The sequence below is a fragment of the Lycium barbarum genome, chromosome 6 (genome assembly GCF_019175385.1).
Source record: "Lycium barbarum isolate Lr01 chromosome 6, ASM1917538v2, whole genome shotgun sequence".
NCBI classification, from domain to species: domain Eukaryota; kingdom Viridiplantae; phylum Streptophyta; class Magnoliopsida; order Solanales; family Solanaceae; genus Lycium; species Lycium barbarum.
Genome location: NC_083342.1, coordinates 122462285 through 122486378, shown reverse-complemented (window position 1 = coordinate 122486378; position 24094 = coordinate 122462285). Strand labels below are relative to the sequence as shown.

The 24094-nt window shown below is 35.2% G+C and overlaps 1 protein-coding gene across 4 annotated transcripts; it reads left to right on the top strand.

Annotated features, from left to right (window-relative positions):
* Positions 1–521: 521 nt before the first annotated feature.
* LOC132598488 (inactive glucose-6-phosphate 1-dehydrogenase 4, chloroplastic) lies at positions 522–6118 on the top strand. Of its 4 annotated transcripts, none has more exons than XM_060311397.1 (11): positions 522–718; positions 1644–1967; positions 2915–3009; positions 3460–3574; positions 3698–3903; positions 3994–4102; positions 4188–4228; positions 4317–4437; positions 4518–4717; positions 4984–5184; positions 5285–6118. In XM_060311397.1, exons 1-11 carry the CDS (start codon positions 530–532, stop codon positions 5520–5522), a joined length of 1839 nt encoding a protein of 612 aa, XP_060167380.1. In that variant the 5' UTR covers positions 522–529; the 3' UTR covers positions 5523–6118. The 4 variants fall into 4 exon arrangements, with proteins under 4 accessions (XP_060167380.1, XP_060167379.1, XP_060167382.1 ...); XM_060311396.1 differs by having other exon boundaries at positions 1638–1967; XM_060311399.1 differs by lacking the exon at positions 522–718 and adding an exon at positions 782–948.
* The last annotated feature ends 17976 nt before the right edge of the window (positions 6119–24094 follow it).

Below are 24094 nucleotides of genomic sequence, written 5' to 3'. Positions count from 1 at the left end.
TACCGTTGGGAGAAAGTGGAGAGAGGATTCAGATGAACCCCTCAACCCTATCTAGCTCCGTACCTGCCCGCTAGGCACAAGTTTGAAGGACAATAATTAAATAACAATCCATTTGAAGGGAAATATTTAAAGACCAGCCCATTTGAAGGACAAACGTGCAATTTCATTTTTTTTTGTGCGGAGTGCTCTTCAAATGCACTGGTCTTTAATTTTTCTCTTAGCCTAAAATTCCTAGGTCAGGATTCGAACCCCCGCTCAGTTAAAAATTTAAAATATTTCGCAAGGTAGAACTTGGATTCGCTTAGGCAAAACTCTGCCTGTACCTTGCGAATCCAAACTCTATCTTGCGATTTTTTCTAAAAAATTTTAACTGAGCGGAGATTTAAACCCGAAACTAAGGAGTTCTAGCGAATGCCAAAAATGAAAGACCACCCAAAATAAGGACATTCCTGCAAATTGCCCGAAAAATTTAAAAACCAGCCCACTTGAAGGGTAAACCGTGCAATTTCTTGAAAGTCAAGACCCAGACATGAGAGGTTTAGTCAGCGTTCTTCATAGTAAACAACGACGACAGTATATAAACTACAAGATACAACAGAAATACGTAATGGCGTCGCTTTCATCACTATCACTATCAACGTCTTCATCGGAGACCTCCATCTCCCGGTCAATTCATCGTAAACTCTCTGTATTACCGACAGTTGTCCCTACTTTTCCGGTAAGTTTTGAATTTAGTTTCTTATACAGTGGTCTCTCTATCCTCTTTCTGTGATTTTTCAGTTTATGTTTGAAATTCAGTTGTAAAATTAATTTATGAAGAAAATCGGTGTTCATGGACTGAATAATGTTTACAATTTCACTGATATAATCAGTGATTCAGTCCGATAAAACTGGAACAACAGAGAATAAGTGACTAACCATTTATTCTAGAATCGGATTTAAGTACTGGTGTGTGATTATGCAAATTTTTTTGTGTATGTACTGATAAAATGAACTATTTTTGTGCTTAAATATGGGAGGGAAGACATTTAATTGTATCTTGAATATGATATACCTGAACCTATGATCTATGCTACTTGTCTCTGGCTCTCTTCATCAAAGTGAAAATTTTATATATACATTTTGTACTAATTTAAGAAGCAATTATCAAGTTGCAAGCATAAGGCCAATAGCTGGATATGCTAAAATCTGCATCTAATTGTGTTTCCAAATGATTATGTAAATTAGTTATGTTAACCATGTTCTACTGCTCCCATCATGTTCACCTGAAAAGATAATGGTCAAGAAGTAGAAAGACATATAAATCCGTTTCCCACATTTGTTGAAGCGGTATTAGCATGCATGTCCTACATGCTATAGCGCCAAATTGAAGTATCTCTTCTTTCTGCAGCTCTGAATTCCATAAATATGTTTAGTCGGGTGAACTGGTTAACTTCATGAATTTTGACTGATACTTCTTTGTAACTCTTTCATCTTTGAATCAGAAGCTGGTGAATCATGTTTTTTGCTTTAGTTCACTGTTCCAGCATTCTATAATAGCATGGTTTAGTTGGGTATTCATTGCATACATCTTTTCTTGCCAATGCCATTGCGATGATGAATATTTGTCTGGAGACTGATATATATTCTTTTCAAAGAGGCAGATGATAAAGAAATCCAGAACACAAATGAATTATGTGGCATATGTTCAACCTCCTGATGTCAACCGACCGCAATCTTCCATAAGGTCCACATCTTTTAACGTGGAAGGAATTGGAAGTACTACTTCACTTGATGAAGATGTTAAAGTTAACACTTCCAGGATGGAGGCTTCGCTTTTGTTTGAGAATCAATCATCCATTACTGATGCACAAACTGATGATTCAGCCTCTCTTAGCATTGCTGTTATTGGGGCCACTGGTGTACTAGCCAGAACGAAAATCTTTCCAGCATTATTTGCTTTGTATTACAGTGGTCAACTTCCAGAGGTAGGTACATTGATTAACTACCACTGTACTCCTTTTTGACTTAACTCATCTGTTGAAATTTTTATTTTGTTCGGTATCCATAATAGTCATGTCCGATCCGGGTGGAACACAATTTCATCTTAACATTTTATTATATGTTTCTTATTAATGAAAAATTTAATTGTCTGTAATAGTTAGAACGATAATTCAATTATATCCTATTAATTGTTGTACCTCGCAAGTCACATTAATTGGCGGTATCAGATTATAAATTTCAGAAAGTAACTATTTGATATTATCTTTCATAGCTTGAGCTCAGCTTGTATAATTTTCTTATTGAGATCAAACATAGTATCTTGATTAACATCTAGAACAACTTTTTGAGGGGGAGGGGTGATGCCTTGCTTTTTAGACCTATGAGGCTTTAGATTTCTACCGCTTGTGCGTTTAAGCTTTTGGGCTAGTGATGATAACACTTGTTACCTGCGCTCGTAATTTGGAGGCCAGTTGCAACTTTTAGGACTTTAGCAAGCTTCATGCCAGAAGAGTGGACTCATGTGCCACACCAAGTGCAATTTTAGAGTATGAACTATGAGATGGATTCTGAGGCTTGCCAAGGAGAGAGCTTCCACAAATGAAGAAGAACTTACCACATCATGACGTTGTGAAACAAAATGAATTTGGTACTTTAAGTTGAATAATAGTTGGTAATTCCTCATTCTGTTAGAAGCATTTGCAGTAGATTCACGCAAGAACAATTGAGGGGCTCGAAATTTGAAACTTTTTCGATAAAAATATTAACAAGGTAGTTGAATAAAAGGTTCAAGCTAAAAAATTGAATTAGAATATTTGAAGTATCTTGTTAGTTTCATCTGCTTGCGTTTTGTAATGATAGGATGCATAATACTGGAAAGTTGTATACTAATAAGGTTAACCTTCTAGGCTTACTGGCTCTCTGATGGCTGCAGAACTTTGGTATATTTGGGTACTCACGGAAAAATTTGACGGAAGAAGACCTAAGAGCCATAATAGCACCAACTTTAAGTTGCCGCATTGATCACCAGTATGTTCCTCAACTTCGGAATGCATATATAAACATGTATCTTTGTGTAAGATTTTTACCTTGTCTATCTATCTGTTTATATCATACAAAACTTTAGGAATATGTGCATACAGAGAGAGAGAGAGAGAGAGCGAGAGAGAGATTTTGTAACTGACGGATTTCCTGTAGCTTGAGAGATTCTCTTCTAGATTTTGAGTTTTTGACTAAAACAATTCAGACTTTTGCACTTCAAAATATAAGATATGTTTGCGAGAGCATCTGGAAGGCTGGTGAAAGAGTTATGAGTGATTAGAGAAAGAAATGGTTCGTATCATGAAAATTGGCATGTCTGTTGTATTTGATTTATTAACATAAAAATTATCAAACAGAAGCTTGTCTCTATTTCATATGTTAAATAAAATCATTGACTTAAGATGATGTATTTTAACTTTATAAGGTTACTTTATGCAGAGAAAACTGTGAAGAAAAAATGGATGCATTTCTCAAAAGGACATTCTATCTTAATGGAGGGTATGAGAACCGAGAAGGAATGTCAAAGCTCAATACTCTCATGGAAGAAGTTGAGGTAAGTACCACTGAGGATTGTTGACCTACGGCTTAAAAGGTTTACTTTTTGTAAGTTTCAGTGCTAGTTGTGTCCAATTCTATGTTATTGCTACTCCCATCTTTAACAGCTCGTGTACCTTAGGGAAAGTTTGGAGCAGACAGAATATTTTACCTTTCTGTGCCTCAAGATGCACTTATCGATGTAGCATCCTCCCTTGCTGAAAAAGTCCAAACCCAAAGGGGTTGGAATCGTGTAATAATTGAAAAGCCCTTTGGTTTGGGTTCGTTTTCTTCTCATCAGTTGACTACCTCGCTTCTTTCAAACTTTGAGGAAAAGCAATTATACAGGTCCGAAATGCATTTTGTGACATGCGTGAGAGAAAAGACTTTGTATTCTGAATTATTTACTGATCAGTGTTTTACCTGCCTATCATCCAGGATAGATCATCTTTTGGGAAGGAACACAATCGAAAATCTTGCGGTTCTAAGGTTCTCTAATCTAGTATTTATGCCATTATGGAATCGAAGTTACATACACAACATACAGGTAATCTACTTAGGATAACTGACTCTCTATTCACCTTGGGAATAATGCAAGAAGTCTCAGTTTATCATTGAGCATATATCTTCAGGTCACTTTTTCTGAAGAGTTAGGCATGCTGACCTCAGAAAGGTAGCCAAGGTTTCAGTAAACTTATGTAGGTTACAAGTATGTGGTCCTAATCCTCACCCTCTTCTTTTTCCCCCCCTTCACTTAATAGATATCCTAATGGCTATGGGATTTTAGGAGATGTTGTACACAGTCACATCTTCCAGACAGTGGCTTTGCTTGCTATGGAGCAACCTGTTACCCTTGACGGTGAAGATGTTCGTTATGAGAAGGTATATAACCTCTATTCCCTATATGTTACAGAAAATTCAATAATTCTTCTTGAAATTGGTGATAAGCTATTACTCCGCAGGTTAAGGTTTTGAAATCAATTCGGAAATTGGAATTATATGATGTAATTCTTGGGCATTGCAAAGCTGATTCTGGAAGTAACTTCAAGGATACGGACAACCTAATGCCCACATATTTTGGTGCTGTTTTACACATTGATAATGCACGGTGGGACGGTGTGCCTCTTGTTATTAAGGCTGGCAAGGGGCTCAAAAAGAACAGGTCTGTCTGTTGCTCTCTAGTTGTAGTATCTCTATTTCACAGTCAACCCTTTGAAATATCATAACCTACTGCATAAACACAAAGGAGGTGAATCCTTTTTACCTTTTTTTTTTCAAGTTTTAATGCGTATCTGGATTGCTGTTATGATAGTTTTCACATGTTCCGTTCAAACTATTCATATGTCTCAGAATGCGAGAATTTGATGCATGCTTTAGATTATCATCAAATAGGTCTTTTCTTCTAATTTATCCTTACTGGTGTTGCAGAGTTGAAATTCGCATACAATTTCGTCGTGTTCCTGGAAACATTTATCATAAAGACGGTGGGCATATGCAAAGCCTTGCCACTAATGAGCTGATTCTGCGTGATGTGCCTGATGAGGCCATACTCATAAGAATCAATAATAAAATTCCAGGATTAGGCATGAACCTGGAGGCTTCCGAATTGAACTTGCTTTATAAAGACAAGTAATGTTTTCTATTTCTTATTTTAATAACTATTGCGAATTAGTGTGATGTTAGGATCTCCATTTCCATGCCTTATTTGATTCCCTTGTTGATGTATTAGGTATAATATTGATGTAACCGATTCGTATGAGCAACTTCTTCATGATGTAATAGATGGAGACAACCATCTATTCATGAGAAGCGATGAGGTTGAAGCTGCGTGGAACGTTTTATCTCCAGTTTTAAGTGCGTTGGACAATAACAACGTGACACTTGAAAAATACGACTTTGGTAGCAAGGGTCCAGATAAAGCCGGTAATCTCTGGGCTAAACATGGGGTCCAGTGGTTGGATGATTAACGAATTTCCTATCAGGCCATTACTTTACAGATCTTCAACATCATACAAGCATGAAATTCTAGAGGAAAGAAATCCAGTCTCATTTTTAATGGTCATTGATTGAGATAATCAGTGTAAAAATATTGCACACCTGTTGCACACTACGGAAAAGTCAAGGACTTTAGGTTGATGAGATTGATGACACTAGCATTTGAAATTTGGGTTTGGTATTGTTGGCGCCGCTTGTTTGTTTGTTTGTTTGTTTGTTTTGGACTCTGTTTTCTTGATGAGGTAATATGTCAAGCTGGCATAGTGACATATTGGTGAACTGACCATTTTGTTGATTGTCTCTTTGACAGTGGATATTTGTTGTGGTTTAAACTGGACATTCATAAGTTTGGTTGTTGGTTTGGTCAAGCAATCATGTCACTTTAGAGATTGATCACTACTACATTGTTGGGGGTAGAACAGGACAAGGCTTTTGAGAAGTTAAAGGGTAAGCTTAATTCGGGTCCGTTATTGTAATATCCAAACTTTGAATGGGACTTTTGAGGTTGAAGATGCATGGTCCTACGTTGAATTATTCTACTTATGATAAAAAAATATTTTACTTATTATTTGGACCTCCTTAGAAGTAAATTTTATCTGTATGTGTTTGAGGAATTACTAAAAGGTCATTTAGTTTGATGGATTTGTTATACGAGGATTGACTTACATGGATTGTGTACAAAAATTGCTATGCGAAGAATAAATGATACAAAGACTGTTATGCAGTGAATAGATAAAAACAGGAATTATTTTTTTATAAATTCTCTTACCTAAATAGGATTTTTCGGCGTGAATCTGAATTAATTGGGTCTCAAAACGGATACAGAAGCCTGAAAAAAAGAAAAACTCACCTAAATCTCCGATTTGAGCTGTGAATCCACTTCATGAGACTTAGACCTTTTTCTTTGGATGATTCATAATAGTTGAGTCTATAGGATCTGGTGAATCAAATATGGGAGAATGACGTATATATATGTAAGAATAGAGTATATTTATAAAATATGACAATTCTTTTCAATTTACAAAATATAATAATAGATTTCTTATAAAACATATACAAACAATTTCGCTTAAGGTTTAACTTTTTCGCTTAAAATTTTGTGTATGAAAATTGTATGATACGTGTATATTTCGCTCAAGGTTTAAAATTTCGCTCAATTTTTTATGTATGAAAATTGTATGAAATATGTATTTCTCGTTCAAGGCTTAAACATTTTGCTCAATATTTTGTATATGAAAATTATATGAAATGCGTATATATCTCTCAAAGCTTAGAATTCTCACATTTTTCGTGTATCGCTCAAGGCTTAGAATTTTGGTCACAATTTCGTGTATGAGAACTGTATAAAATCAGTATGAAATATGTATATAATTGTATAATTTTTTTTATAAAGTTCATGTTAGTTTTTTTGAAATTTAATACAACTACAAAAACATTGTATACAACTTTCATACAAGTTTAATGCAAATAATCCAGCATACAAAACTTAAAATACAATTTTCATACATCATACAACTTTAATACAATTTGGCTGTAACTTCGAACTTCAACGAACTAGGACTGAAATTCAGTCCAAAAGTAGCTCAAATCTGACCCAAATAGCCTCAAATTATAGATTCGAACTCCCCTCGACGTTCTGGTTATTTTGAGATATAACCCGCTTGAAACGAAGTACGTTTGCGGTAATCGATTTTTAGAATTTGAGCTTCGAACTCTTTTAATGGCTGACAATGAAATTTTGAGATAAAGGCTTTGTGATTCATAATGTTTCAGATTTCGGTACTTAGGTATAGTGAAGACTCCAAAATTTAACAAATTTTTGGCTGATTCTTTGTAGCGAATATTTTATCAATTTCACCAACAAAATAAAGCTTCGAGTAAAATCTACCTAAGTTACTCAGCAAAGAAGTTATGTCCTTTCCGCTATTTCTTACTTTTTATTTTTCGTTCGTACGTATCTTTCTTTCCCTAGTTGCTTTTCCCCTTTGTGTTCCTGTCCAATTGACAGGTTATACATACAAAAGGAGGGCAAATAGGGGCCAAAGCAAAAAGCATCATTGAAGATTTGGTCTGTTAAAGAGGTTGAAAAACTTTCAATACGAAGGCAAAGTGCGCAAACAACTGAAGAAAAAAAAAACGTGAAGGAGTAGGCGGGCTGGGGGCTGCGCAAGTTTGGATTTTTTCCCCCAATCTATTATATTTTGTAAAATATCGTTATGTTTTGTAAACTAGTATTTGTACTCGCGCGATGCGCGACTGGTATCGAATGAAGCTAATCATAAAAAAATATTTGCTTATTTGTTAGATATAATAAAAAATCACTATATATCATTGAGATATTTAAGTAAATTTGTAAAATATTAAATATAATTTTACTTATTTTAACACATTAGATTACATTAATTTAATAAAATCCAAATCTTATTATGATTAACTTTGTTCATCAACAATCCTGATTAAGTATTGATCTATGACATATAAAAATCGTATCATTACAAAAGAAAAACTTTATTTGACACAACTATAGTTAAATAACTCATTCTAAATGTGACTTTGAAAGCGAAAGAACTTATGAATGCTATGTGCTAGAGTTATCCATATGATAAATTAATTTATATATTTAATTTTTTAATGTGGTACTTGAATTAGTTTATATCTGATACTTTTTCATTTGATTCTATTTATTAAGTCTTCTGTATACGGTCTTATTCATAATATAATTATTATTATAATTTTCAAATGCTAATAAATCTTATATTCTGAGAAGTTACTTGTTAAAAGTATTAAGGCAAACATTTTGAGTGAAGTATAAGCAATAACTCTTTCCCCCATTTTTTTTACCATTTTATCAATAAATAACATCATTTAATCCCCCACCCAATTTGCATGATCTCCCAAAGTTTCAGTACTATTTCACTTGCTCTCTGACAACAATGGACCAACAAATAGTAGTTGATTTTAGTTTATATCACCTCCCAAATCAATAACTATAAGTTCTTCACATATTTAATTTGACATCCTTCCTTTTTTTTTTTTGCACTTTTAACGGAGTGATGTGATTTGAAAGCAATATCACATATTGAATTTGATTGCAAAGCGTACCCGACTGCAAATCCACATAAAAATATCATATGTCCAAGAATATTAATCTTTTAACTTTTAATCAACATACTTTACTATAGAATTGTTATTTTTACTTTAGATTTTATATTTCCTTGCTCAATCCTCTCGGATACGCACCTTCCTCCCCAACAGTTGTACCCCCCCTTTATAGAAAAGAACAAAAAAAAAAAAAAAAAAAAAAAACGAGAGAAGTAATAAATGACTGGAATATATATACCTGATTAAAATAATTGAATTCTTTTTTTATGCGAAATTTGTTACATTTCAAAAATTTCAGATAGTGAACAGACACATATATTCTAGGATATCATACCTCATTAATTTGTGACGATTCTCCATTTATGATTGTAGCTCAATAAATATATATCTTCATCTGCATATAATTGCAATACATTTTATATAAGTAAAAGAAAATTGACATAAGATAAAAAAAATATGAAAGTGGAATTCAAAGAATGAAGAGAAGGCAAGAAATGTACTAATTAAACTCTTTATATAGAGGAAAATAAGATTCAATTGTATCATATGCTCTCGTTATCTTTACAACACCCCCCCCCCCCCAACCCCATACAAATTTGATTCAAAAACTTTATCTTTCACGGTTTGTTTTCAAATTTGAAAAATTTAATCTTTCATTTGAAATTCAAAAAAATGTATTGATGTATTCAAAAACTTCATTTCTTAGCATTAAAAATATTCCTTTCAAATTACCAAAAGATTACTTCACAGATACCAAATAAATTTTAGATGTATTACTTTGGTGGTACGAAATAAATTTTAATACTTGTCTTTAAAAAATTGTAAAAAGTACAAAACAGGGAACACATTTCACATTAAAAAAAGAAAATCTAACATTATTTTGTGTATTGCAAGGGGTATATATAAGAGGTTAAAATTGATTTTAAACTCAAGTTTGATATTCATATCGGCAGCAAGCTTTTGAAAATAGAATATATTTAAAATTCTATCGATCCTTATCCTACATAGATACGACTATCTAGATAATCCTATAAAAATGTTGAATGGTATTTGCATGAATTTATTTCTGAACTAATTTTAGATAAGACATTAAAAAATAACAATTTATACCAAACCTTTAAGCTACCTATCCTGTTTAAAATGAAATATAATACCTATAATATCCATAGTCCAACATTTACGCCTATTTGGATTAAAAACTGATTACAAATAAAAATGCTTTTACCTTTTAATTCAAATAAAATTCAAAATTTTGATGTCAACTAAAAAACATTTATCTCAATTCAATCTTGTAATCTTTCAATTAAATTTGTTTTATTTTTATTCAAATATCTTCATCTTACAATATAAATTCAAAATCAAAATTTGACACTATTAGTTTTCAAGAAGTGCTTAATAACATCCCGAATCTCATTCCAGTTGATTCATAAAATTTTCATATATTAAAGACATTCTTATGGAACCCTATATGTAGAAAATGAGAGTGTTACCTTGTATGCGGAAGTAGATTTTCAGCTTGCAGTGAAATTGAGATCTTCAATCAAAAATAGCTTATGTATTAGGAGCCTATAGAAAAAGGAAAAAAAAAAGAAGCAAACCATGAGTTTTCCACAATCAACATATATAACACCTACATATATTCCTAGATGCAAATAAGAAGTAAATAATTGAAAAAGACACACAACTAAAGAATTAAATTAAGCATATACCACCCAATTAATTAACATCACAAAGACATAAACTACCGCTAAGGCTAATTATCCCACTCTAATATGTTAATATGCAGTCAAATAAATCAATGTCTGTCCTAATATTCATTGCATATCGTCTATAGTTGGAAAGAACAGAAAATACAAAAGTAAATTGAAAGAGCATAAAAAAAGGAGGCAACAGATGGGTTTCTCTAAGGGGAAGTACAAAAGCAAAAGAATTGTGAGAGTAGCTAGAAATCCTCCGCCTCAATATATATATCTTCTTATTCAAATTCAAAATCAAAATCTTTTACCTCAATCTTATCTTTCACTTCAAATTCAAATTCAAATTTAAGCATTTTTTTTAATAAGATAGGATTCTAAAATCGTATTTATCTTATTGTTTATTTTTATACTTCTTTTATATATATTTTGATACTTTCTTCTTCTTTTCTCTAAATAAAGTGATACCAGATTGCCGTTACGATATTGCGTATAATATGGAAGATATTTTTGTAATAAGTACCTCATATCATTTTAAGAAGGGTACTAATATTTATCTATTTATTTATTTTACTAAGCCAAAAAATACGTACTAAATTTTGTTAAAAGAATCCCTCGTCGTTTATACATATAGGAGTAGTGGTTGATATTTGTTCAAATTCAAATAATTAGCTTCTTATCCGTTCAAAAATTTTAGCTTGCAATTTAAATTCAAAAGAATTATCAATAGATTAAAAAATTAATCTTTTAATTTAAATTCAATGTTATTACATAATGAAATAAAGTTTGTCTTAAAATTGCCAAGTGACTTGTTATTAGCTGGCCACTTGGCTTAACCACATTGCTTGTACCTCTCCTTTTTTATATATATAAATAAGAAAAAATAGTAATAAAGAGTCTTGCATAGGTATTCTATGTAATTTTTCCATCAAATATACTGTAGATTAAGTTACTTGACGTCTGCCCAAAATTTTATTAAAGTCTATCCAGGTTCAGATGAAGCCCAAGTTACAGACCAATGCTAAGGAGATCCCTAATTGAATTGCCGTATAAGTTGTAGACATTTATTTCTACAATGGGTGCACTTCTAAGTTGGGACGTAGTTAATTGGGTTTGGGCAGAAACTTCATAAGTTAGGTTAAATACATTGACCTAAACAGAATAAAAGTACTCTACTGCTTATTTCTTAAAGCAAAAGCAAAGTCCATTCACATGTCATGAACCTTTTCCTAAATATGCTTTAGATTCGCTTTTTGATTTCTTTGCTTGTACTATAAATCTTTTCCACACGGAATCGCGTGAACGTGTCCATGTTTTGTGTAAATCGGAATCATCACATATTATTAGATAACATGATTCATTATTACTCAACACTGACTCAATTGTGTTGAAAAAATTGCTTCAGTAAACTGCTTTTAACACAATTTCAATTATGTCAACTTCACGCAACAGCACGCACTTATTGATACTGGCTGATAACAGTGACCGATCAGCTCTAAATGAAGGGAAGGGTTTATGAGACCTTGAGGTAAGCAGATAATCGAAAAAAAGTCATTGCGCAGGCAATGATTCGTGCGTGCAATAGGTTTAGAGCCAGTCGATTAATCCAACAAATATGCAAATATTTGTACTCTCTATGTCTCGATTTACATTTCTATTTCCTTTGAAGATGATTTTCAGAAGAATTCATTCTTTGCTGTGTTCAACAGAATTTAAGGTCGACTTGAGGAGGGCCAAAAAAGAAAGAAAATAAAAAGCAAAACAAAAATAAGAAGTGATTGGAAAATGGGACATATCACATGTCAGGATATGGGCGTAAGCATATATTCTGGTCGGTCATTGATATAATGGCTGTCGTAGAGAATGACGCAATATCTAGATTTTTTTTTTTCTCTCTCAAAATCACATTGCAATTACATATCTAACCATGGTTGTAAGCTAAATCAATAACTCGAGCCCAGAACTTTTTTAACCCAAAAAATAACTTTTGAAATCGAACTAACCCTTTTAAAAAAAAAAAGGCCAAACTAGGCTTCACGCACAGATTCTGTGCATGAAAGAGGGTACTTTTTTTTTTCTTATTTTTCTTTTTTCAAGCTATCAAAATCAAGTTTTTTTCATACTTTGGGCAAAGATTAGTCAAGTTTCAAAACTCTGAAATATCAATATTTTATATAAAACATAGTATATTTTTTTGCATACAATAACGTCGGCTCATTACATCAAGTATACCCAAACTTTTGAAACGTCGTTTTAGGGGTTGTAAAGTGCCCCGAAGTAAATTTTGTTTGCTTGGAAACTTGTCATCTTTGTTTTTTGGAAATCAAACTCAAAATTAAGCTTTTTTCCGTACTTTGACCGAAGATTAGTTACGTTTCAAAATACCAGAATATAAATATTTTATATAGAACTTCATATTTTTTTAGCGAAAAATAATGTCGGCTCATTACATCAAGTATACATATATGTTTGGATTGTCGTTTTAGGGGTTGTAAAGTGCCTCGAAGTAAGTTTGAAAACTTGTTATCTTTAATTTTTTTTTTCGTACTTTGACCGAAGATTAGTTACGTTTCAAAACTTCGGAATATAAATATTTTATATAGAAATTAATATTTTTTTTATCGTACAATAATATCGGCTCATTACATCAAGTATGCATATGTCTCTTCACTCACGTAAATAAAAAATAAAAAATAAGGACAAGAGCATAGGTAGAAAACTAGTTGTAAATTGTTGAAATTTTAAATGGTCATAACTTTGCGCTTGGATATCTGATTTGCGCGATTTTTTTTTTTTGACCCAGGGTATTTTTTCGAGATCTAGCTAGACAAACCGCCGCGACAGGCCGATTTTTCAAAAAACGCCCATTATCCCATTCAATTTGAATTGTCCCCCCAAATTGGTGCACAATTTTCATTCTTACTTAGTGAAAATCTGATGATAAAAAATAGATTTCAAGATGGAAATCTCACGGTAATGATGTTTTGAATGTTAATTTTGAGGTTCGAAATTCAATTTATGAAAACGAGTTAGATAGCATTAGTGAACATTATAAAAAATAAAAAGTGTCTATTTTGTTGCATTCACCAATTTGGCTTGGTGGTTTAGCCTCTTCTTTTTACTTACTTCTTTTTTATGCCAACAACATAGGATCAAACCTTGATGGGAGCATTGAATGAGCTATATTATACCTTGGTTGAACCTCTCGTATTGAATGAATTATTTTTGAATATAATATTTTTATTTCAAAACATTTAAATCAAAACCCTATAAAATATGACACTTAGATCTAAATATGACAAGTTTCCAAGCAAACAAAACTTACTTCGGGACACTTTACAACCCCTAAAATGGCGATCCAAACGTTTAGGTATACTTGATGTAATGAGCCGACGTTATTGTACGCAAAAAAATATATTAAGTTCTATATAAAATATTGATATTTTGGGGTTTTGAAACAGGATTAATCTTTGCCCAAAGTATGGAAAAACCGTGATTTTCATAGCTTAAAAAAGGAAAAAAGAAAAAAAAGTACCCTCTTTCTCACACAGAATTTGTGCGTGAAGTCTAGTTTAATGTTTTTTTTAAGGGTTAATTTGATTTTAAAAGTTATTTTTTGAGTTAAAAAAGTTCCGGCCTCCAATAACTCCAATCAGAATTCATTTTGTACAACCTTGTTAAAGAAATTTGAGTACTACTACTATGTATGGTTTTTCAGCTTTAATATGTGCATTGCTTTCAGACTATGAATCCCAAGAAGTCAATTTAAATAGGAGTTGCTCACCCATAGTCTTTCCCTCTATTATCTAAAAAGAGGATACAAAATTTCCAATGTTAAATGTACACTGCAATGGGAATCTTACTAGTAAGTATATGTGAACTAAATCTGTACTTGTAAAAGGTTCGCTTTTTGATTTCTTTGCTTGTACTATAAATCTTTTCCACACGGAATCGCATGAACGTGTCCATGTTTGTGTAAATCGGAATCATCACATATTATTGTATATGGTAAAAATCAGATATGAGTCAAACCGGTGAAATGGTGAACCGGAGGAAGAAGGGAGCAAGAACATACATGAAGACTTTCACTCTGAACCGGAGGAACGCTTGTCCGGAATTGATCGGGATGACTGTTGGTCCGGGTCCTCCATCACCAAGTTGCTCAAGGCCGTTACCCTGAGTATCTGGGCCGTTGGTCCGGTGCAACCGTTGCACACGAGCCATATGTCAATGGCGTCCTGCAGTGGTCAATCACCAACCATACGTGTGTCAGACCGTACGGTCAACCTAATCTCACCAAATCCGTTCAAAGTTGTCCTTATTAGTATTATTTTAATGGCTTGAGTTGTATAAGGCCCTTGGAGGCAACACTATAAATAGAACCCATTCCCCTTATTTATGGGGGTTGGTCCATTCATTTTCAAGAACACTTGTAACATTAAAGCATGTATACAATCCCTCTCTCTCTAAGATCTGATCCGGTCCATAGTGACCATTTGCATCTTTATTGTGTTTCCTTAAATAAATATTGCATGTCATTCAATTAGTATCACTATTCTACATCAATTGCGTTCCTACATAACGTCCATACATTCTACCCCTACGATATTTATTGAGATCCAAACACATATCCTATACCCATTTATAAATTCAATTGGTTTCCCGAATTCGAGGTGAACTGTTTGGCGCCCACCGTAGGGCTAGGATAATAGTGGTCTTTGGTATTGATTTCTACCACATTCATCAAAATCAAAAACATCTCCTGCCCGTCTCTGCGAAAACGGACTAAATGGCCGACATCGAACAATCCGGTCATGTCAATAACACCGAGATTGTGGCGGAAAATGAAGGAAGCGGACTACGGTGATTGCCAAACCCCGCTGACCTGAACCCCGTCGATTCAAGCGAGGGACTCAACCGGCAAAATACCGTGGATCAAGAGAATGCCGCCCTACCGGCCACTGATCCTCTAAATATTCACAATTCCGTTACATTGTCTCGGACCCAGGACCGGAGAGAACTGGATGCACCAAATGACAATGTTAATTTACGTTTAATTTTTGAAATGCTGCAGGAACAAAGAGCAGCAATCGCCGAGCAGGGAATCGCAATTGCCCGGTTGCAGAGTGGAAAAGGTGAAGCAGAGCCGGAAAAGGCGAAGGGTACGACCGGAACGGGAAGAAACGAGGCACGAATGGTTGAAAGCGACGGTTCAGGAGCCGGCTCCTCTACCGAGGTTCTAAAGATGCTCGAAACATTGGCGAAACGGGTAGACTCAATCGAAAAAAGGGTCGAGACGTACAATTCTCGGGTGGACCAGATCCCGGGGGCTCCACCTTTACTGAAGGGGCCGAACTCGAAAACCTACATCCAAAGGCCTTTTCCTCCGAGCGCTGCCCCGAAACTGATCCCAAAGAGGTTCAAAATGCCCGATATACAGAAATATGACGGCACGACGGACCCACACGAGCACGTGACCTCATACACCTGCGCCATAAAAGGCAATGATATGGAGGAAGATGAGATTGAGTTAGTGTTGTTGAAAAAATTTGGGGAGACTTTGTCAAAGGGGGCGTTGACGTGGTATGACCACCTACCCGAGCATTCGATCACTTCTTTCGAAATGCTCGCTGATGCTTTCGTAAAGGCTCATGCCGGTTTCAAAAAGGTGCAGGCCCGCAAGGCCGATATCTTCCGTATAACCCAAAGGGTCAATGAGTTACTGCGTGAGTTCGTCAACCGGTTCCAGAGGGAACGGATGGAACTCCCCCTGATTCCAGAAGAATAGGCCGCGCAAACTTTCACAAAGGGGCTCAACGTGCTAAGTTTGACTGCTTCGTTCAAATTGAAAGAAAATTTGCTGGAATACGAGGCTGTGACGTGGGCCGATGTCCATAATCGGTATGAATTGAAGATTCGGGTGGAGGATGATCAGTTCGAGCTCCCCCAGATCCCGATAAAAATGGATAGAAGTTTTGAAAAAACAAGGAAGGGTTATGAAGCAAAGGCCGAATCATCGAGGGAAAGGTTTCGACCATACTCCCATTCGGAGAGACAAAATTTTAGGTCAGAAAAGCCAAGGAAGAGCCCAAGCCATTTCTCAGCCCGGGGCACCAAGCGGGTCGAACGCCCGTCAAACAGCCGGGAGCTCTCGTTTAGGAGCGATGCCGGAAGTTCTGCCGGTAATAAGGGTCCACCAAATATTTCGGAGTACAACTTCAACGTTAGTACATCGGGCCTCGTCTCGGCCATCGGCCGCGTCCCGGATGTAAGATGGCCGAAACCGTTAAGGTCAGATCCGGGACAACGGAATCCGAACATGGTGTGCGAATATCACGGAACCCATGGCCATAGAACCGAGGATTTCGCCAGTTGAGAGAAGAGGTAGCCTGGTTATTGAAGAACGGTCATCTCCGAGATCTGCTGAGCGAGCGAGCCAAAAATCATTATAAGGAAAGAGAAACTCATCGAAGGGCCGAGCCCGTCGAACCCCAGCATACAATCAACATGATAGTTGGGGGTATTGACGCCCCTCGGGGGCCGGTAATGAAACGGACAAAGGTTTCTATTGTTCGTGAAAAGCGCATCTGAGATCACTCAACTGGGGGCTCTATTTTCTTCAACGACGAAGACGCATAGGGCATCATTCAACCGCACAATGATACATTGGTAATTTCTGTACTTGTCTTTAAAACTAAGGTTAAACGTATTTTGGTTGACCCAGGTAGCTCGGCCAACATCATCCGATGGAGAGTGGTCGAACAGTTAGGACTGCTCGACCGGATCATACCGGTGGCCCGGGTACTCAGCGGGTTCAATATGGCGAGCGAAACCACGAAGGGGGAGATCTTACTGCCCGTGAACGTGGATGACACCATTCAGCAAACGGTGTTCTATGTGATCGAAGAGGACATGAAATATAATGCACTATTGGGTAGACCCTGGATACATAGCATGAGGGCGGTACCCTCAACACTGCAGCAGTTGCTGAAATTCCCCACTCCAGAGGGGGTGAAAACCATCCGAGGTGAGCAGCCCGCAGCAAGGGAAATGTTCGCAGTAGAGGAAGCGGCGCCTCGGCCAAAGGAGCCGGCTCAGGGGGAAAAAGATGTGACCGAAGGAGAGGCCCCCCAATAGCAATCAAAGTATACCGGGTCGGATCCAGTGCATGGGGAGGATGATATCGGGGTACCCAGATCATTTGTCATGCTAGATGACTTGGATGCAACCAAGTCAACCGTAGAGGAGCTGGAGCAGATCATCCCGTTCGAGTACCTACCGGACAGAAAGGTATACCTGGGCACGGGGCTTACCCCGGAGCTCAGGCGCAAATTAATTGAGTTTCTTCGAGCTAACGCCGATTGCTTTGCATGGTCGCATATAGATATGACAGGTATATCACTAGAAATAGCAGTTCACAAGCTCAGCTTGGACGGGAAGTTTCTGCAGGTGAAGTAAAAAAGAAGGCCCATGGCGGAGGCAAAACACGCCTTCGTGAAAGACGAGGTAACAAAGTTTTTAAAAATAGGCTCTATCCGGGAAGTGAAGTACCCGGATTGACTTGCTAATATGGTGGTAGTGCCCAAAAAAGGTAATAAATTTCGCATGTGTGTCAATTATAAGGATTTAAACAAGGCATGCCCGAAGGACTCATTTCCGTTGCCTCACATCGATAGAATAATCGATGCGACGGCCGGACATGAAATGTTAAGTGATGCTTACTTCGGATATAACCAAATTCGGATGCACCCGGAGGATCAAGAGAAAACATTGTTGACACCCAATTTTGTCCCGCCTCTCCTCCGAAATACATATTTGCGCTTCTAATATTTTCAAAAAAAAAATAAAAATAAAAATAATAATACTATATATTATGTTTATTATAATTATTAATCTCTTATCAATAATGACATTTCATTATTCTGTTACAACTATTATTATTATCATTACTATTATTATTATTATTATTATTATTATTATTATTATTATTATCAATTTATTATTATTATTATTATCATCATTATTTTACTATCGCTATTATTGTTATTATCATTAATTTATTATCATTTTGTTGTTATCACTATTATTGTTATTATTATTAATTTATTATCATTTTGTTATTATCAATAATTGTTACTTATTATTATTATCATTATTATTATTATTATTATTATTATTATTATCATATTTATTATTATTATTATTAATTATTATTATCCTTATTGTTATTTTATTATTAATTATCAGTATTTGTTATCTACTATTATTATCATATCTATTATTATTTTTTATCACCATTATCATCAGCATTATCATTATTACCATTATCATTATTGTTATTATTATTAGCAGTATTACTACTGCTATTTATTTGCTGCTATTATTTAGTATTATTGAAACCTGCATTTCTCGACATTTTATCCACCCCTGCATACACATCGCATTTTATTTTCGTACATCTTTAAACGATAGCTTTATTTATTGTTGAATCATTATTACACGGTCATTGCAACAACATAAATTTTTATTACCTGAGCCCTAATAATTACATACATTTTTGTATTAGGTAATATTTTGTCATACTCAGTATATTACTAATCAATATGGGTCTTTTATTCAAATTTAGAAGCCAAACTATTTCTTGCACTTAGTCCGTATTTTGACTTACCGGACTCCAAATCAAAGCCCGATTGACTCCTGATATTTTTTGGACTAGTCCATATTCCTTATCTCAATTTTTGGAATAATCCGTGTTTTAATTTATTAGCCTATTCTTTTAATACCCGGTCTAAAAATTGACCCAGTCCACAAATGGACCAGGCCCGATCCATTTTCGTTCAAAATAAGGGAAAAGGGTTTCCCTTATTCCCTTCATTATCGTCTCCGCCTCTTTCCTTCTTCTCCGTCGCCACCCACTTCCTCACCACCGCCTCCATCTCCGGCCATCCCCCTCCTCCCCTTTCGCCTACGCTTCCTTCCTTCCCCTTCCCCTTTCCTTTCCCTTTACCCCCAAACCCTAAAGCCGTCGCCCATCCTCCCATCGCCGCCCCACTGCCATCTCTGACACCCCCACTTCACCACGTGATCCCCACTTCACCACTGTCATCTCCACCGCACCTTTACCCCCACGCGTCTGACCTCACCACCTTCGTCTCCACCCACGCCTCTGACACCCACGTTACCCCTGTCACACCCACGTTACCCCTGTTCCCCACGCCTTTGTCCCTTCTCCTCTCAAACTCAAACCCTAAAACAGTCTATAAGTATTCATTTTTATCATCCGAAAAGGGGGGGATTTTTTGGGCTGGTTCATGAAAGACCCCAAGAACCTAGGGCTGTCTCGATTCATGAAGTTCCCCAATGATAAGTTGTTTTTAGTCGCAGCAATCCCCTAGAAATTAGGTTCCAAATTCGAAAAATCATAGAAAATCCCCATAGATAAGATTGATTCTTGTTCGCTGTATTGTTCAATATCAAGTCAAAAATCCACATCATTTTATTTGGTTTTACCTTTGGCACCTGTTTTGAATTCGAGCGTAGATCGGAGACTCGCGCCTCACTTCGCTGCACTCCGAAGAGGTGAATAACTTCCCTTTTAGTTTGGTTTGGCTTCAGTATATTGTTTGACAAGTGTGTGTGTGTCCATACACGCTAGTTGTCGTGGCGGGCTCATTTTCAGTTTAATCGCATGATAGTCGTAGGCGTGTTTTTGTTTAGTCAATTTGATTTCGGTTTGACAGTTTAGGATACCTAGAGATTCATGTTTATTCAGTGTTTAATTCCCAGTTCAGTAATTCCCTGTTTTATTAGTGTCTATTTTGGCTCTCACGACTGTCATTTGATCAGAATTTGACCCTCATTGTGAAATGGATGTCTAGTTACCTTCAATTATGTGTGAAAGCATGAGTAGTATTTTCGTGTTAATTGCCGAGCATTTGTATTTTTTCTCTTTTGCTAAGATCGAAATGTATCAGCAGATTGTAGAGAATTACGCGTAAGGTTAAAATGATGTTGTTTCCTTCTTTCTTTATGCTTTAAGTATCCACAAGCAGGTTCATTTCAGCATATTACTATCATTATCAGTATATTATAATATGAGTTAACATACTATAATTTGAAATAGGACTCGTATTTGGTATCTTTCGGTTACTTGAGTCTTTTGTAGTTTAGCATAACCCCTGGGAAATTCATTGGTACCTGTTTCTGTTCGCTTTTAATTGGTTTCAGTCATCTATAATTTGTAAAATGGATTTAGTATGATTTAACACATTATTAGTACAGTCAGTAGATCTTGCTTGGTGTAGAAGTCTCCTGAGACTGCTACGTTATTATTGTTAGTTGTATCATGATTCAGTCCAGTCGGCATACGTCATTCTAAGTTGGTCTTTTGTGGTTAAACTCGTATGATGAGTCATCTGCAATGTTGTAGCCTACTTGATCAAGATCTCTTGCCTAATACCTAGGACTGTAATTGTTTTGCTGGTATCATGTTGCAACTTTCCATGCCTACTGTATTTTCGAGTTTGGACCTGTTATACTTAAAGGATTAGTGATTTCTTTTGGAGTAGATAAGCAATCGATGGCTATATTTATCTTTCAAAATGGACACTAAGATTATTGTAATTCTGAGTCAGGTTATTATAGTATTCTCGGGCTGTCTCCTTATTTTGCTGTTATCTGCCAGTTGCTTATGGGTTTAATCCTTGATGTTTCTTTTAAATTGAATACAGTCTTTCATGGTATGACCATTGTTTGCTTTCTTTCCCTTTATTAGTTTACTTCTCTTTGAATTAGCCTGAGAACTGGAAGCAGTGCCTCATTTTTGTATATCCAAAAGAGAATAGCTTTGTGAATAAGGTCAAAGAACTGTTATTTTCAAAAGGTAACTTGGGAATGAAAGATTAACATTTGAAATTTCATGAACATTTGGAACCTTTTCCTACTGGTTGCATTGCTGCTATTGCCTTTTACATTGAAAAGGGGTTGTACACTTGGACTGAATCTGGAAAGGGGTGACTTAGCTTGAATTTGGAAATGTTCACCTAAAATACAGAAGTTATTCCGCTTGTATCCAATCTGGCAAGCTAAATTAAGATCTGGAAATAATTTTGGTTCTATTCTAGGTACCATCCTAGGTACTACCATCAATCTTCGAAGGCTACCTTCCTTTAAAGCATCATGTCATGTGTTAATTTTCTATATCTTTGCAAGTAAATGGATTTCCAGATTTTTGGTTTCTGATTCTTTCTGGAAGTTATAAATGAAAGAAAGATTGATAACGACTCGAATATGTTTCATTCAGAATAAGAAATATCTTCGCCTCCTGTTTCTCTTAGATTTTACAACTGTTCATCAGATCATGCTTAGTCCGCAAGTTTGTTAGTATGTGTAGATTGGTATGTTCGTTTTGTTTGAACCATATGACATGCCCAAGAATTTCTTTTCCCTTTTGCCTTGTGAACCTGCTCGTAAAGTAGTCCCATGTACGTGACGTTATCATATTCAGTTTGGTTTTGTTCAAATTTTGTGTGTTCGTTGCAAGCATATTTCAGTTGAAATCTATATATAAATGTATAGTGAAGTATGTCCATGAAATACACTTGGATATACATGGTATATATATATAATCGAAGGATTTGTTTTGAATTTATATTTTTATGTGCTTAACTTCATTGGCCATATACTAATCTCGTTCTTTCATTTCTTTGCATGAACCTCGCGTACGAGTCCGAGAGACTCGTTTCCCTGCCGCATTCGATGTTGGGCTAAAAGCCCAACGTAATTTCTCCCGAGTCGTCCGTCATTCAATCCATCCGCAGCAAAAAAATGAAATCTTCTGGACCAATAGCCCAATCAGCAGCCCTAAAGTGGGCTGGGCCCATTTTTAATACCTTTTGCTCCTTTATTTCATTTTGTGCATTTGATTTGTATTATGCAACTAACTCTTTTTATTTTGTTTTTTTTTTCTTTTGTTTCTCGACTTAGAGGAATTCTAGTAAATTAGTGGGTTTAGTTTTGGGATAAGGGTAGTTAACTTAAGGAAAATCAATAGTTAATTACCTAAGATTTCTTCCCTTTTTGTTAAATTTTTCATAGTATTTATAATATTTATTTTTATTAGAATAATTAACTTTTCAAATAGCACGAGCACATGTTTTAAATCAAAGGACTCCTTTTGTCTCTTTATTATCTTAAAATTGGAAATGTGGTGGATATGCCAAAAATGAATTCAAGTATATTTTATAAATAACTCTTCAAATTCGGAATCAATCACACATCATTTTAGCTAAGCATGATTAACAAAGTTAATAAAAAGAAAGGAAATCCTTTTTCCATCATATTTAAAGAAAATAAGTCTTGGCATTTCCATATCATCATATTGATACAATATAAGTTTCATTTAAAATTCACATTAGCTATTTTTTATTTTGCTTATGCTCTTAAACTGCAAAAGAATCAATTAATATTTTATCATTCGAGTTGTTTCAAATATTTATTAAAACACTGCATAAATCCGCACTTTCTTCTATTTATATATATTTTGTGCAAATTTTATTTTAAATAGCATTAAAATCTTTGCAACATCTATAAGTTTATTTTAAATGCATTTCAAGTTTCCTTTTATGCAAATTATTATATTTTCTACAAATCTCATTCTAGATGGCATCTTTATTTAAAGCCTTATCAACTTTTATAAATTTTATTTTAAATGGCATTTAAAATCTTCTTTTAGGCAAATTATTATATATATATATATTTTGTGAGTCTTATTTTATAATAGCAGCACTATTTTCATTCAAAGTTTTAACGGCATTTATAAGTCTCATTTTAAAAAAAAAAGCATTTCTTTCATGCAAGTTATTATATTTTCCTATAAATTAGTTCAGATAGCATTACTATATTTTACAAGCTATTTTTTCTTAAAATTTAAACACCATGTTTAATCTTAGTTAATTAACCTAAGTTTGGCCGGATAACCGTAGTTAACGGATTCTAAAGGATGCCTAACTCCTTCCCTTTAGGATAATATAGAACTCTTACCTAGAATCACACTAGTTAAGCAGACTATTAACGGAGGTTTAGCTAGCTTTACCTTAGTTAATAATTAGGTGCCCTAATTCACCTTAAAATCAATTAGGTGGCGACTCCTTAAAACAAAGCAATTTAGGAATCACCAATATGTTATACTCCGCTATAACCCGGTTAAAATGGGGTATAACAAACATCTCCATCACCCGATATGAGACTTACTGTTATAACGTCATGCCTTTCGGACAAAAAAATGCCGGTGCGACTTACCAACGCCTAGTTAATGGAATGCTTGAAGAACAAATAGGGAAAACAGTGGAAGTTTATGTTAACGATATGGTTGTTAAGTCCCTCGAAACGGAGGACCATTTAAAACATTTGCAGGAAACCTTTGATGTGCTCCGCAAATACAACATGAAACTCAACCCGAAAAAGTGTGCCTTCGGAGTAAGGTCCGGTAAATTTCTGGGTTTCATGGTCTCAAACCGGGGGATTGAAATCAATCAGGATAAGATCAAGGCCATCGAGGATATCGAGGTTGTGAACAACATAAAAGGAGTACAGAGGCTCACCGGAAGAATAGCAGCGTTGAGTCGCTTCATATCGAGGTCCTCGGACAAGAGTCTCCGTTTCTTCTCTTTTCTTAGGAAGAAGAACGATTTCGTTTGGACACCGGAGTGCCAAGAAGCTCTACGAGAGTTGAAGAGGTACCTGCCCAG

Coding starts and splice junctions, on each gene's coding strand:
- LOC132598488 (XM_060311396.1), top strand. CDS start 530: ATGAGAGGTTTAGTCAGCGTTCTTCATAGTAAACAACGACGACAGTAT. Junction 4,718..4,983: donor AAGGGGCTCAAAAAGAACAG/GTCTGTCTGTTG, acceptor CTGGTGTTGCAG/AGTTGAAATTCGCATACAAT. Junction 5,185..5,284: donor AACTTGCTTTATAAAGACAA/GTAATGTTTTCT, acceptor TTGATGTATTAG/GTATAATATTGATGTAACCG.